Here is a 16,017-nt window from a genome sequence, read left to right on the forward strand (position 1 = left end):
GCCTTGTTGTCTACATACTTACCGAAAGTTGAACCCTTTCTACCAGTCTCTAAGGTCCTTTAACCTGTTTGGACTCATCAAGCAGTCTATCAGTTCCTTTGAAGGAATCTGCCAAACCTTCTGACTTACTGTCTGAATTAGTTGCCCTGTCTGCTGTCCACAGAGCTATCCTCTGGGGACCTCCCCTCACCATTCTCCTGTAGAGACCTCCTTCCTTCTTCCTTCTAGTTTTACTCCCTCATTTTAATGGAATGATTTCTTGAGAAAGAGCATGTCAGGGATATTGTTTTGAAGCCATGTGTATCCAAGGAATATGTATCATCTGTGCATGTGTGTGTGTATGTGTACGCGTACATGTACGTGTGTTGGGACTTGAATTCAGGATCTGGGTGCTGTTCTTTAGCTTTGCCACTCAAGGCTAGAGCTCTACCACTTGAGCCACAGCTCTGCTGCCAGCTTTTTGGTAGTTAATTGGAGATAAGAGTCTCACCAGCTTTCTTGCCTGGGCTGACTTTAAACCTTGATCCTTAGATTTCAGCCTCCTGAGTAGACAGGATTACAGGCATGAGCCACTGGTGATCACTTACAATGTTTTTTTTTTTTTTTTTGATAGTTTGAGTACATATCGAATTCTAGGTTACCAACCCAATTTGGCATCAAATTATAGGTTAGAAATCATTATAGAAGTTTGGACACATTGCTCCATTCTAGCATTGAGTAAGTGTCATTGACTCAAATCCATTTTTATTTGTCTACAAATTGTTTATTTTTCTCTAGAAGATTGTAAGATCTTGTTTGTTTTTTAGGCTAACTTAAAAAAATTCCATTGCATGTACCTTTTTCGAACCTTTAGGCACTTCGTAAATTATTTCAACTTAGACACTTGAGTCTATTAATCTACATTTTCTTGTTTCATTAGTTCTTTGCTCTGTCAAAAGGCAAAATTAATATTAGTTGAAGGTTGTTAGCTGACTTTATTTGTGATTCTAGAATCGGAAAACATTTCATTTCATAAAATAGAATATGTCAGCAGGTCACTGGTAGCTCAGGCTTTTTTCAAGCCCAATACCAGCAAAAATAAAATAAAATAGGTCTTTCAATGAACTGAGCAGAAGTTTGGTTTTATGAAGAAGAGGGGACTGGTTGTTTGAAAATTATTTTCTTTGTAAAGTAAATAATTGCTCAGAACAATTAAGAAACAAAACAACTGACTGGTTGACATTATTTTACTGTAGATTAATTTTGGTGTAAGAATTAAAGCACAGAGGAAATACTATCCTGCTGGTTGAAACTGGCTTATCTGGGAGACTTGACTATTCATTTCTTTTTTTTTTTGGGTCGGTCGTGGGGCTTGAACTCTGGGCCTGGGCGCTGTCCCTCAGCTCTTCAGCTCAAGGCGAGCGCTCTACCACTTGAGCTACAGCGCCACTTCCGGTTTTCTGGTGGTTTATTAGAGATAGGAGTCTCACGGTCTCTCTTGCTCGAGCTTGCTTTGAACCACGATCCTCAGATCTCGGCCTCCTGAGTAGCTAGGATTACAGGCGTGAGCCACCAGTGCCCGGCCATCATTTCTTTCAACTTAAGTTTCTGTCTAGTAGCATTTAAGCGTAGTGTGAATGAGTCATTTTTAGTTGACCCTGTGAGCCACTAGTGTTGTGGAACTTTTTTTTTGGTCAGTTGTGTGGCTTGAACTCTGGGCCTGGGCACTGTCTCTGAGCTATTCAGCTGAAGGTGAGCCCTCTACCACTTGAGCCACAGTGCCACTTCCAGCTTTCTGGTGGTTAATTGGAGATAAGAGTCTCACAGACTTTCGGACTTTCGTTTCCCAAGCTGGCTTTGAACCACGATCCTCAGTTCTCAGCTCCCTGAGTAGCTAGGATTACGGGCGTGAGCCATTGGCACCTGCCTGAAACATTTTTTAAAAATCCTCTTACATCTTATTTAGCACTTCTTTTTCTTCAGTCTTCCTGATATCTGGGTAAGTTACCTAATTTTCTTACCTGTTTCCTTCTGTTTTTCCTATCTTATATCTTGCACAATTTTCTGGTAGATTTCATTTACTTTGTCATTTAGTTCTTATCTTGTTCAGTTCTGCTGTCATATTTTGAATATATAAGATGTATTTTGGTCTGAAAGTCCATGTTTTATTATATCTTATCTTGCCTTGTGGTGTTATCTCTAAAGAAGTCAACATTAAATAAACTTTTGTGTCATTGTATGATCCCTAGTTAATGCAAGCTGGTCTCCTTTTTTCCCACAGCACCACTTCCGGCTTTTTCTGCTTATGTGGTGCTGAGGAATCGAACCCAGGGCAAGCACTCTACCACTGAGCCACCTTCCCATCCTGTTCCCAAACTTCTTTTTTTTTTTTTGGTCAGTCCTGGGGCTTGAACTCTGGGCTTGGGCGTTGTCCCTGTGCTCTTCAGCTCAAGACTACTGCTTGAGCCACAGCGCCACTTCTGGTTTTCTAGTGGTTTATTGGAGATAAGAGTCTCACGGACTTTCCTGCGGGCTGGCTTTGAACCTCCATCCTCAGATCTCAGCCTCCTGAGTAGCTAGGATTACAGGCGTGAGCCACTGGCCCCCAGCTTCCCAAACTTCTTAAATGGCTTTTCTTATTTCTCTCTTTTTTTTTTTTTTTGTCGGTCGTGGGGTTTGAACTCTGGGCCTGGGCGCTGTCCCTCAGCTCTTCAGCTCAAGGCCAGCGCTCTACCACTTGAGCTACAGCGCCACTTCCGGTTTCCTGGTGGTTTATTGGAGATAGGAGTCTCACGGTCTCTCCTGTCCGGGCTGGCTTTGAACCGCGATCCTCAGATCTCAGCCTCCTGAGTAGCTAGGATTACAGGCGTGAGCCACCAGCGCCCGGCTGGCTTTTCTTATTTCTGAAAGAAGCCGCCTCAGTCCTGGGAGGGGGAGGGTCCCAAGGGTAACCTCACGCTGCTGGGCTAAGGACAAGAAGCAGAGGCCATGTGTGATGTGACTCGAACCTCTCTCCTTGCAGCTATGCCCTTTGCCTTCTGTACAAGAGAGAAACTCCCATGGACAGAATTTGCTGAGTCGGCAGAGGATGGGCTCACCACTAGGTTCTGTCAGATGGTAAGACATTAGCTGCTCCTGGGGTAGCAGCTGCTGACCTGGTGGGTCACAGTGCACAGCTGTCAGATGGGGCCTTCCACCACGGAAGATGAACCTGCCTGGTGCTTGTTTTGACAGATACGATTAGATAAGACCATGTGCCACCTTTGTGTGTGTGTGTCTCTATGTGTCTTGTGTCTCCGTGTCTATTTGTACTTTCATTTAAATGTATAGATAGTTTCAGAGCTAAAAGGACCGTTGATGCCTTTGTTAGGTGAGGTTGTTGCAGCCCAGAGAAACATAGTGTTTAGGTGGCTTTTTAAATTCTTTTTTTAATTTGTGTGCTGGACCTGGGGCTGGAACTCAGGGCCTAACCACTGTCCCTTAGCTTTTTTTTTTTGGTTGGTCATGGGGCTTGAACTCTGGGCTTGGGCGCTGTCTTCAGCTCAAGGCTAGCACTCTACCGCTTGAGCCACAGCGCCACTTCCGGTTTTTGAGTGGTTTTTTGGAGATAAGAGTCTCACAGACTTTCCAGCCCAGGCTGGCTTTGAACCTTGATCCTCAGATCTCAGCCTCCTGAGTAGCTGGGATTACAGGCCTAAACCACCAGTGCCTGGCTCCCTTAGCTTTTATTGAGCAAGGCTGGCCTACTACCACTTTTCTGGTTAATTAAAAATAAGAGTCTCATGGACTTTTCTGCCTTGGCTGGCTTTGATCTGGGATCTTCAGATCTTAGCTTCCCGAGTAGCTAAGATTACAGGTGTGAGCCACAGGCACCTGGCAAGAGGTGATTTCCATAGTGAATCTGGCAAGTAGCAGACCTGGCACTCAGGGCCCAAGGGCATTTCATTGGTATAGATTTTTTTAAATTTTTACTTAAACCTCATAATACATGAACAGTGTCCAGTAGTTTATATAATCCTAGCTACTTGACTAAGTCCATCCTGGGAAAAAAGTTAGCAAGATTCTATCTTAAAGACCAAACTGGTTTGTGGTGGTTCACATCTGTAATGCAGGCTATTCAGGACACATAAGTAGAAAAAAATATGATCTGAGGTCAGCCCCTTGCAGAAAGCACAAGATTCTTGACTAAAGCAACAGGGGCTGGAGGTATACTCAAATGATAACACACTTAACCAGCAAGTACAAAGCCCTAAGTTTCAATTGTCTTCCTGCCCCCTACCAAACAAACAAAAAAGCCTCATAATATTTGTGGTATCCTATTTGTATGAATTATCCAGAGAAGTAAATGTCTAGAGACATAAAACAAATTCGAGGTTGCCAGGGCAGAGGTGAAGGAAGAAGGGGTTAGGGTTTGTTTTTGATTTTGAAAATGTTCCAATATTAGATTGTTGGTGAGGTTGTCACTACTCTGTACTAATTTTTGCCAGGTGCTGGTACCTCACACTTGTAATCCTAGCTACTTGAAGGGCTGAAAATAGGAGGATCATGATTTAAGGCCACGTTCCCAAGACTCGTTCTCAGTTCTTAGCCAGATGCATTGGTGTGCTTTTTTTTTTTTTTGTCGGTCGTGGGGCTTGAACTCTGGGCCTGGGCACTGTCCCTCAGCTCTTCAGCTCAAGGCGAGCGCTCTACCACTTGAGCTACAGCGCCACTTCCGGTTTTCTGGTGGTTTATTGGAGATAGGAGTCTCACGGTCTTTCCTGCCCGGGCTGGCTTTGAACCGCGATCCTCAGATCTCAGCCTCCTGAGTAGCTAGGATTACAGGCGTGAGCCACCAGCGCATTAGTGCTTTTGTCATCTCAAGTAACACAGAAGGCCAGCTGGCTCCAGGCCAGCCTGAACAGAAAAGTAGGGGAGACTCCATTCTGTGGAGAAAATCCAGATACAGTAGTAAGATCCTGTAATCTCAGCAAAAATAAGGTAGCCTAAAGTAAGTGGTTGCTATGCCCAGTTAGGAAGTGAGACTCTGTCTCAAAAATAACCGGCAAAAATCTAGGGCTTGAGATGTGGTTTAAGTGGTAGAGCATCATCCTAGTAAGCTCAAGGCTTTGAGTTCAAATCCCAGTACCACCAAAAAAGTTTTATGCTACATGAATTTTTTTTTTTGGGTCTGATTGTGGGGCCTGAACTCTGTCCCTCAGCTCTTACAGCTCAAGGCTAGCGCTCTACCACTTGAGCCACAGTGCCACTTCTGGCTTTTTTCTTTTTGCTTATGTGGTGCTGAGGAATCGAACCCAGGGCCTCATGCATGCAAGGCAAGCGCTCTACCACTGAGCCACCTTCCCAGCCCTACATGAATGAGTATTTTAAAAAATATATATCACATTTAGAGAAGTGAGGGATGCTGAGGGATGACATTTTATATTTATTCTCGGTTCTAACAAAGAAAGGAACCACTCATTTTATTTCTCTGTGTTTTCTCTCAGACTGTATACATGCACTTAGGGATGGTGGGGTGGTGATCAAAGCTGTATCATAGTGTTTTTGTCAATACTGAGTTCTGTTCTAAACATTGGTATTCTTAGGGTAATGGGAAAAAACTATTCATAAAATTGTTGATTCTTTGCTCTGGATAAAGCAGGAAGGACACTGGACAGGAAGCTATTGCAGTTGATAAGCCTGAACTAAGGCTTATGAAGGAGGGTATGAATGAGAGCTGGTACTAGAAGGACACTTGTCAGCTTTAAGCAGGAAAAGGGACCCAAGGCCTCCATGAGCAAAGATCCTAGTGTTGCCATCCAAAGATACCTTTCCTTCTCCTCTGTCCTTAAAGCTAGAGGCAATGCTGGACCAATTAGAATAGAGGACATGTGACCAGCTGGGGCTATTCACCTTTATGGTCACTAGCTCCTTGAGACCAAAGGGATTTAGTGTCTGCTAAGACTTGAATGTATTCCACAGAAGATGAAGTTTTAGAAACTGAATTCCTGATGCAAACACTGTGAAAGTGTGAATGTAATTAGGCCAAGAGGGCTCTGCCCTCATGAATGGACTAACATCAATATCTCAAAAATGTGTTTGTTATATAAGCAAATTGGGGTTGGGAGTTCCTGCTCTGTAGTGCTCTCTTACCCTTCTGCATTCCACTACGCGATGAGGTTATAGGAAGATCCTTACCCAGTGCTGGCTTACTTCAAGTAGAACTCTCTAGCCCTCAGAAGTATAAGAAATCAAAGTGTTCTTGGGGCTGGGAAGGTGGCTCAGTGATAGAGTGCTTGTCTTGCATGCCTGAGGCCCTGGGTTCGATTCCTCAGCACCACATAAGCAGGAAAAGGTGGAAGTGGTGCTGTGGCTCAAGTGGTAGAGCTCTCGCCTTGAGCTGAAGAGCTGAGGGACAGCACCCAGGCCCAGAGTGCAGGCCCCACGACCAACCAAAAAAAAAAAAAAAAATCAATGTTTTCTTTGTAAATTACCACTGGTATTCTGTTATAACAAGATAAAATAGATTAAGAAATGAGCTAGATTTTGTTATTTGTATAGGAAAAAAGCACAGTGATCTTTTATTTTTTTTTATGATGGTAAAAAATATACATTTATCATCTCACCCAGTTTCACATGTACTTTTTTTTGTCAGTCACCGGGCTTGAACTCAGGGCCTTAGTGCTGTCCCTGAGCTTTAGTGCTCAAGGCTAGCTCTCCTTTGAGCCACAACTTCACTTTCAGTTTGGAGTGGTAAATTGGATTCAAGAGTGTCATGGAAGGGCTGGGAAGGTGGCTCAGTGATAGAGCGCTCGCCTTACATGCTTAAGGCCCTGGGTTCGATTCCTCAGCACCACATAAGCAGAAAAAAAAAGGCGGAAGTGGCATTGTGGCTCAAGTGGTAGAGTGCTAGCCTTGAGCTGAAGAGCTGAGGGACAGCGCCCAGGCCCAGAGTTCAGGCCCCACGACCGGACCCCCTCCCCCCCCCCAAAAAAAAAGAGTGTCATGGACTTTTCTGCCTGAGCTGGCTTCACACCTCGATCCTCAGAGTAGCTCAGCTCCTGAGTCTTTCAGAGTACTCAGCTCCTGAGTAGCTAGGATTACAGGCATGAGTCACCAGTGTCTGGCTTCACATGTACTCTTTTTTTTTTTTTTTCCGGTAGGTTGTGGGGCATGAACTCTGGGCTTGGGCGCTGTCCCTGCGCTCTTCAGCTCAAGGTGAGCACTCTACCACTTCAGCCACAGCACCACTTCCGAGTGGTTTATTGGAGATAAGAGTCTCATGGACTTTTCCTACCCAGGCTGGCTTTGAACCATGATCCTCAGATTTCAGCCTCCTGAGTAGCTAGAATTACAGGCGTGAGCCACCAGTGCCCAGCCACATGTACTCTTGAGTGGTATAATGTATGCCCATGTTATTGTGTAACAGATCTCTAGAATGTCCTTATCTTGCAAGTTAGGTGCCAGTGACTCAGACCTATTAACCTAGCTACTCAGGAGCTTGAGATCTAATGATCCCTGTTCAAAGCCAACTTGGGCAGGGAAAGTTCATGAGACTCTTATCTTCAATTAATCATCAAAAAGCCAGGATTAGCAGTGTGGCTCAAGTCATAGAATGCCAGTCTTGAGTGAAAAAAACTATGAAACAACTCCCAAGCCTTGAGTTCAATCAAGCTCAGTACTGGGCACAATAACTAAATGAGTAACTAAATAAATAATGTAAAACTGAACCAGTTGGCCGGGCGCCGATGGCTCACATCTGTAATCCTAGCTACTCAGGAGGCTGTGATCTGAGGATCATGGTTCAAAGCCAGCCCGGGGAAGAAATGTCCATTGAGACTCTGATCTCCAATAAAAACCGGAAGTGGCGCTGTGGCTCAAGAGGTAGAGCGCTTGCCTTGACCTGAAGAGCGCAGGGACAGTACCCAGGCCCAGAGTTCAAGCCCCACGACTGACAAAAAACAAAACAAAACAAAAAAACCTGAACCAGTTGGACAGTAGTTCCTCATTCTTTTCTGTCCCTAGCTCTTGACACCAGCATTCTACATTCTGTAGCTGTATTTGATTACTCTAGGTATTTTACATAAGTGGCTGATTTCATTTGGTGCAATGTCCTTTAGATTCATTCATATTATCAAATGTGACAGGATTTCTTTACTTTAAACTTAAAGTATTAATACAATTCTAGCATTTTCATATATAATATTTTGTTTATCCATTCATTTGTTAATGGAAACCTGGTTTTCTTCTACCTCTTGACACTTCTGAATAAGGCTTCAATGAACATAGGTGTAGAATTACCTCTTTTAGTCTATTCTTTCCTTTGAATATAAACCAAGATGTGTGATCATATAATTCATATTGTTCCTATTTGAGAAACCTCTATATAGTTTTTCATGGTTGTTGTACCATTTTACATTTTCACTAGCAGGGCACAAGGATGATGATAATGATTCTTTTTTTTGGGGGGGGGGGTCCAGTCGTGGGGCCTGAACTCTGGGCCTGGGCACTGTCCCTCAGCTCTTCAGCTCAAGGCTAGTGCTCTACCACTTGAGCCACAGTGCCACTTCCGGCTTTTTTTCTTTTTGCTTATGTGGTACTGGGGAATCGAACCCAGAGCCTCATGCATGCAAGGCAAGCGCTCTACCACTGAGCCACCTTCCCTGCCCGATAATGATTCTTAATATAACTATATCTATATAATCTATATCAGGACAACACTGGCAAGTAATTTTTACAATAACAACTATGGCAAGTGATAGCTCCAAACCAAGCTTTAATTATTTGGAAGTATCAAAGGTCTCCAATAAAAAAAAAAACTAGGAAAACATATTTTCAAATGGAACACTGATATCCATTTTTCCAGTTGGCAAAGAAGAATGAAATGGTGGTAGTATCTCCCATCCTGGAACGAGACAGAGGGGGCGTTCTATGGAACACAGCTGTGGTAATCTCCAATTCTGGAGCAATCTTGGGAAAGACCAGGAAGAACCATATCCCCAGAGTGGGTGATTTCAATGAGGTAAGCAGCCTGTCAAATGGCCAGCCCAATTTTAGTGGGCCTATGGGGAAGTTCTGTGTTACACGGTGTAACATGTAACACAAAAGAATAGAAGGTCTCATGACTTTGCCCTGTACTGAGATTCAAATGGTACTCTCAAGTGAATCACAGACTTTTTTGCATGGTAAGTTTTGTGTATATGTGCACGTGCGTGCATGCGTGTGTCGGTGTGAGTGTGTTTCATCATAACCTGAGATGGCTTTCTGAAATTCTCCTTTGCAGTAATTGCTACATAAATTAAAACCAAAATAATGTTGATCCCTGTGACCTCCTGGGCTCTGAGCTCCTAACCACTTGTGGCCCACCAGTGTTAGCTTTAGGGATGCTGTTCTTTGTCCGTGGCCCACATGTCCGAATTGTCCAATGTCCACATCTCAAGTGACTAGGAGGAGGTGAATGTGCCTGTCTGTGTACATGATGCCTACATGGAAATCCTTAAGCCTGTAAGTAAGACATAGATGGGGGGGGGGAGCTTTTTTGAATGGGTAAAGCCACTTCATAGGTGTGTGAGGTAGAGAGTGGATGTTTGAAGGAGGGATATGAATTTCATCCCTAAGCTACTAAATCTAGACATGTTTTTTCCAATAATTATGGTAGTTGAAGATAGGATATCCTCAGTCCTTCGATCTCCTACCCTGATTATGGAAACTCATGTTGTATATACCTTTAGCTCCCTGTTGGTAGTACAGAGCAGAAGACCTCTTTGCTCATTGTCCACCATGTGTGCACCTCATTGTTCCTGACTGACCGGGTGAATTTTGAAATTGATGAGACTCCGTAAAAGGCTCAGGTGCATATCTGTTTGGCATCCAGTTTTCCATCTATCCCTCCTGTGCAGTCCCTGATAATGTCCCACAGCCAGCACCCTGAGAGGGTAGGCAAGAGAGGTAGAGATGGGACAATGAGGTTTGTTGATGCTTGTTCTGCAGGTGCATTCTTAACCATGATGCTTAAAACACTTTGTGGCGGGTTTGGTTTTCACCACAGATTTGGTCTTAATAGCTAGACAAGCCCCATGCCTCCTCAGGGAAAAGAAATTTCTCTTTTCCCCTCCTGATAGGGCAAGGGTTGCTTGGATGAGTCTGTTACCACCAGCTATAACATTTGTATAAGGTCATGTGGTTGCTGAAGACCTCAACTGACTCAAGTTAATATTGCTCACATTTCAGCTTTTTTATTCTTTTTTTTGGGGGGGTAGTCCAGTTGTGGGGCCTGAACTCTGGGCCTGGGCGCTGTCCCTCAGCTCTTCAGCTCAAGGCTAGCACTCTGCCACTTGAGCTACAGCACCACTTCTGGCTTTTTTCTTTTTGCTTATGTGGTGCTGAGGAATCGAACCCAGGGCCTCAGGCATGCAAGGCAAGCGCTCTACCACTGAGCCACCTTCCCAGCCCAGCTTTTTTATTCTTGAAAGGTAGAAAGTTACTTTAGGAATTTTTTGGACATGTCAAAAAGGAAGATTGTGGTGAAATGCTTAAGCCATACTGATTTCCTCACAGAGTTGATGTGTATTAGAGAGAGAAAGAGAGACGGACACACAGGGAGAGAGAGAATGAGTGTATCATAGTGAAATTTTGGAGCTAGGCACTGGTGGCATACACCTGTTATCTTAGCTTCTCAGCAGGCTGAGATCTGAGGATCAGTGGTTCAAAGTCAACATGAACAGAAGAGCCCATGACACACTTTTCTCCAATTCACTACCAGAAAACTGGAAGTGGAGCTGTGGCTCAAAGTGGCAGAGCACTAGGCTTGAATACAAAATCTCAGGAACAGTGCCCAAGTCCTGAGTTCAAGCCCTACAACCTACACACACACACACACACACACACACACACACACACACACACACACACACACACACACACACACACACACACACACACACACACACACACACACACACACACACACACACACACACACACACACACACACACACACACACACACACACACACACACACTTTGGAACTAAAGTTGAGTTGTATCCAAAGTGTACTTTCTGCTGTGTTTAAGGAAAGGGAAATTCTTACAGCTCATTGGCATAAATATAAAACCCTTTGTTGTTGTTGTTTTTTTCAGTCAACATACTACATGGAGGGAAACCTAGGTCACCCTGTGTTCCAGACCCAATATGGGAGGATTGCGGTAAATATTTGCTATGGGCGGCACCACCCCCTCAACTGGCTCATGTACAGCATCAATGGAGCAGAGATCATCTTCAACCCTTCAGCAACCATCGGAGAGCTCAGGTTACTTGGGAGACAAGATCTGGGAGCTTCCTAGAACCTAGACACCACCTCAGGTCTTTGCTATGGAGAAAGAAGATAGGAAATTGGATGGGAAGTTATTGACATTGATAAGCCTGAACTAAGGCTTATGAAGGAGGGTATGAATGAGAGCTGGTACTACAAGGACACTTGTCAGCTTTAAGCAGGGAGCCAAGATCTCCATGAGCACAGAGATCCTAGTGTTGCCATCCAAAGATACCTTTCCTTCTCCTCAGTCATTAAAGCTAGAGGCAATGCTGGACCAAACCAATTAGAATAGAGGACACCAGCTGGGGCTGCTCACCTTCATGGTCACTAGCTCCTGATGTTCTTGAGACCAAAGGGATTAGTGCCTGCCAAGAATGTAAGCCCCAAAGTTGAGGTGTTAGAAATTTGACTCCTACCCCCATTGTAGGTGTGATGAGGTAGGGCTTTAAGGTATGAGCATTCTACCCTAATAGTGGATTAATTTCAGTGTCTCAAGAGTGGATTTGTTATTAAATAAGTGGGAGCCAGACATGGTAGTACACACCTGTAATCCCAGCACTCAGGAGTTGGAAGCTGAAGATCACCAGCCTAGGCTCTGGCAGCCCCTGTGCCCCTGGGCAGGGCTTTCATTGCTCCTCATTTATTATGAGCAGCAAGTGATGAGATAGCTCCACAAGACCTTGCTTGTTCACTTGGTTCTTCCCTTAAGGCTGAGCACTTGGGTGCTTTCCAGCTTTGCCTCCTAACAAGTAACAGAGCTTTGTGAATTTATATGCAAATATTTTTCTTAACTCACTTCCTCTAAGGCATGATGCCATAGCAAGAGGTGCTGGCTTCCACACTGTGTGGAAGGTGCCCAGGTTTTGGGGGGAGCCATTCCCAATGCTGAGGTGGCGACAGCCAGTGGGGGTGTGTTGGACTGCTCTGAGTGCTCTGGTGTCCAATGCTTGTTTCTCTTCCCTAACAGAAATTTTAGACTAGTTTCTTCCTTCTTTGTCTTTCCTTCCTTCCTTCCTTCCTTCCTTCCTTCCTTCCTTCCTTCCTTCCTTCCTTCCTTCCTTCCTTCCTTCCTTTTCTCCCTCCTCCTCCTCCCCCTTCTCTATCTCCTTCTTTTATGCTAATACCAAGGCTCATACTGAAGGCCTTGTGGTCTTGCTTTGTTTTCACTCACAGCTGTCACTCTACCACTTGAGCCACGCATCCAGTCCTGCATTTTGCTGGCTAATTAGAAATATAATCTCACAGAATTCTCTGTTGAGCTGAGAAAGCCAGGATTCTCAGTTCTCAGCTTCCTCAATGGCTAAGATTACGAGTGTGAGCCACTGGTAACTGGCCTGGGAAATATCTTCTAAATGTCAGAATGTGATGTTTAGTTTACCTTTTGATTTGAGCATGGTGCCCTGTACTCAAGTAGCATCCCTTTGCATTCAGAGTTTGCACAGAACATCTTTAGCTGAAACAGAATATGTAGGTCTCTAGTTCCTTACTTCAGGTCCATATCTGTCTGTGTATCCAGAGATGTCATCTGGGTATAGAAAATTTGCTATTGGGTAGGAGGAGAAAATCAGGCCTTGGACTTTCAGGCCTTAGAGTTTCCCCTCAGTGAATATACCAGGGCATTATGGTTGGTGACTTGAACATAAGGCATGGCAACCATTGCCAGTTGCAAAGCAAGATGCTTACTGATCATCTACCCATCAGGCCTGGATAGAAGGAACCCCTTTCTACCAACTATCTGTAAACATTCTGAGAACTCCATCTTCCCTAAGTAGTCCTAGAGGAGGCTGAAGCCCAGGTCCTGGGCACCTGAGCCTGAAGTGACTACAAACCCAGACAGGCTCGTCACTGCATGCTTGCAGAAGCCCTCCCTGACCTGCTGTCTTAGGCTTTTATTAGGCCCAATTAAGCAAACAGAAGCAACCCAGGCCTGTCTGTGATTGTTCTCCACGACCTGTTAAACTTATTAAAAATGATTGATTTTCCTTCCTTAGCCAAGAATCATCCAGCCCTCAGCTTTTAAGGGTGTGGCTGGGCCAGCAGTAAAAACTGTAGCAGATCTTTGGGAAAGCTCTATGGTTTTTGAGCTCCTACTATAGTCAAGCCCCTTGAACCGGTAATGATACTTCCAGAACTGTTTGTAGCCTGAGAAACTGATGTAAATAGGAGGATGAGGCTGAGTATGTGAAGGTGTTTGTGACAGCAATATTTATCATAGAAAATCTGTCAGGGAGAGAGATGTCATGGTTCAGTAAATTTCATGGGTTATTGCCACTAAAAAGAAATATTATAATGATAATGCAGGTTCATAACAAAAGCCTATGAACAATTAAAAAATTGCATCGATGAGCCGGGTGCCGGTGGCTCATGGCCTGTAATCCTAGCTACTCAGGAGGCTGAGATCTGAGGATCACGGTTCAAAGCCGGCCCGGGCAAGAAAGTCCTTGAAACTCTGATCTCCAATAAACCACCAGAAAACCAGAAGTGGCGCTGTAGCTCAAGTGGTAGAGTGCTGGCCTTGAGCTGAAGAGCTGAGGGACAGCGCTCAGGCCCAGAGTTCAAGCCCCACGACTGACAAAAAAAAAAAAAAAATGCATCGATGGGACTGGGAAGGTGGCTCAGTGGTAGGGTGTTTGCCTTGCATGCATGAGGGCCTGGGTTCAATTCCTCAGCAACATATAAGCAGAAAAAGCTGGAAGTGGCGCTGTGGCTCCAGTGGTAGAGCGCTAGCCTTGAGCTAAAGAGCTGAGGGACACCGTGCTGGCCTAGAGTTCAAACCCCATGACCAACAAAAAATATAAATAAATAAATAAATAAATAAATAAATAAATAAATGCATCAAGACTGATCCAAATTCTGTACTTCTTTTTGGCTTATAGACAATGATGGTCATGAGATTATAGAAAAATGACAATGAAGCCAGGTGCTGGTGGCTCACGCCTGTAATCCTAGCTACTCAGAAGGCTAAGATCTGAGGATTATGGTTCAAAGCCAGCCCAGGCAGGAAAAACCATGAGACTCTTATCTCCAGAAAACCAGAAGTGGTACTGTGGCTCAAGTGGTAGAGTGCTTGCCTTGAACTGAAGAGTCCAGGCCCAGAGTTCAAGCCCCACAACTGACAAAAAAAAGAAAGAAAAATTACAATGGGTAGTTTATTAGGACGGTGGATGATAAGTCTTTAAACGATTATTTGCATAACTGGTAGTGTTTGTAAATATAATGTCAGGCAAACCTCCATATTCAATATAGATTGAGAGCCATCCAACATCTCTGGCACATGTAGCCCCTTTATCAGAGATAGACACATACTTGTACCTGTACTCTGTATGGGTCAACAAGGAGTCCTTGTTCATTGTGAGTCTCACAGCTCTAAGACCACAATACACTGTCAGTGCTTTTTCATTCATTAAGCATCCTGACATTTCCCAGGATATGTCTGGCACTGTCCAAGTGGCTAACCATTTTTGTTCAGTATAAAAGTCACCATCCACCCCCTCACTACATTTTGCTTTCCTGCTCTTACAATTTTTAGAGGATTGTGAACATGATACACTGGGAATATGACAGATGTTCCCATTCCATCAGATTCTTGATTTACACACTAGTCTTCTCTCAAGCCTTCTGCTTCCTTTTCTTCCTTAGTGGTTTTAAGACCATTTCATTCCATTGTCAGCTGTGCAGTTTGGGTCCTGTGCAGATCACCTCCCTGAAGAATTGCAAGAAAGATATTTTATAGCAATTACCCCCTACATACCTATTTAATTCCTGAAAAATGTCATCTGTGGGCGTGTTTCTATAAAACTCCTTTCTTAAAAGTTTTGTCAGCTTTGGCTTAGCAGCTAGGGGAAAAGTATCCCAACAAAATGAGTCCCCTCAGTCAAGCTCAAGATTTCTTTTTCCAGACTTGTGAATCCTTTTGAGCAGTAGGCTGTGACAATCACCCACTCCAACCACCTACTTCCTAGTTGAAACCAGGTGCATGGTGACAGGAAGATTCCAGGACATTTTGCTCCCAGTCACTAAGTATTCTAAGAGGGCACTACATCTGCCTGACTAGAATATTAGTGGTGTTGTTCCTTAAGAGATAATGACCAGCAGGCTCACTGTATTCCATGGCACACTTCATTTGGTAGACTGAAGGACAAGGCAGTTTGGAATGAAGTCTCCCATCGTACTTTCTCTGTGATGGGTGCTAGATCGAAGAAGGCCCCCACGGCTCAGCTGTGCCTATGGGATGACTAATAAGAGAACCAAGGAGCCCTTGGTTAGAGAATAAGTGTTCAGAGAAGGAAATGAATGGCAACGTGTTGGGCAATAGGGCCCAACTGAGAGGTGGGAACTTTTCTGTAGCATGTGACACTTCTGCCCCAATATCACTATCTAAATTCCTTTTCCTGTTTTACTCTGAAATCTAGCCCTTTGGAGACTGTGCAAGGCAGCGCAGCAGGATAGGAGAGTAAGCATAAGGGCTGAGAGGGAGGATACTGAATGCTCAGGGGCCAGGTACTAGCTCCTTAGGCCCCCAGCTCCCCTCAGGAATCTGAGTTCAGCCTCTCTGGGGAGGAGGTAGAAGACCTGGCAATTATTGGATTCACGCCATATGGAGCTTTATCACACCATATGGAGCTTTATCTACATACTCATTTAGTTTTCAGTCTTGTTTTGAGGAAGTTTTGGAGGAAGACACTAAGAATGAGAGTTTGCTCTATGGCTGGTTGACTCTCTTGATAGACCACAGCAGGCCTGA

General features: G+C 44.3%; 1 protein-coding gene across 2 annotated transcripts in view; it reads left to right on the plus strand.

Annotated features, from left to right (window-relative positions):
- Upb1 (beta-ureidopropionase 1) overlaps window positions 1-16,017 on the plus strand; it is a 47,269-nt gene that overhangs the window by 15,571 nt on the left and 15,681 nt on the right. For both annotated transcript variants that reach the window (XM_069994416.1, XM_069994415.1), the window contains exons 4-6: window positions 3,002-3,096; window positions 8,825-8,980; window positions 11,098-11,267. In XM_069994416.1, the coding sequence (XP_069850517.1) occupies window positions 3,002-3,096; window positions 8,825-8,980; window positions 11,098-11,267 (421 nt within the window). The remainder of the gene's footprint in view (window positions 1-3,001; window positions 3,097-8,824; window positions 8,981-11,097; window positions 11,268-16,017) is intronic.

The sequence above is a fragment of the Dipodomys merriami genome, unplaced genomic scaffold, assembly GCF_024711535.1.
Source record: "Dipodomys merriami isolate MVZ:Mamm:240054 unplaced genomic scaffold, mDipMer1.0.p SCAF_45, whole genome shotgun sequence".
NCBI lineage: Eukaryota > Metazoa > Chordata > Mammalia > Rodentia > Heteromyidae > Dipodomys > Dipodomys merriami.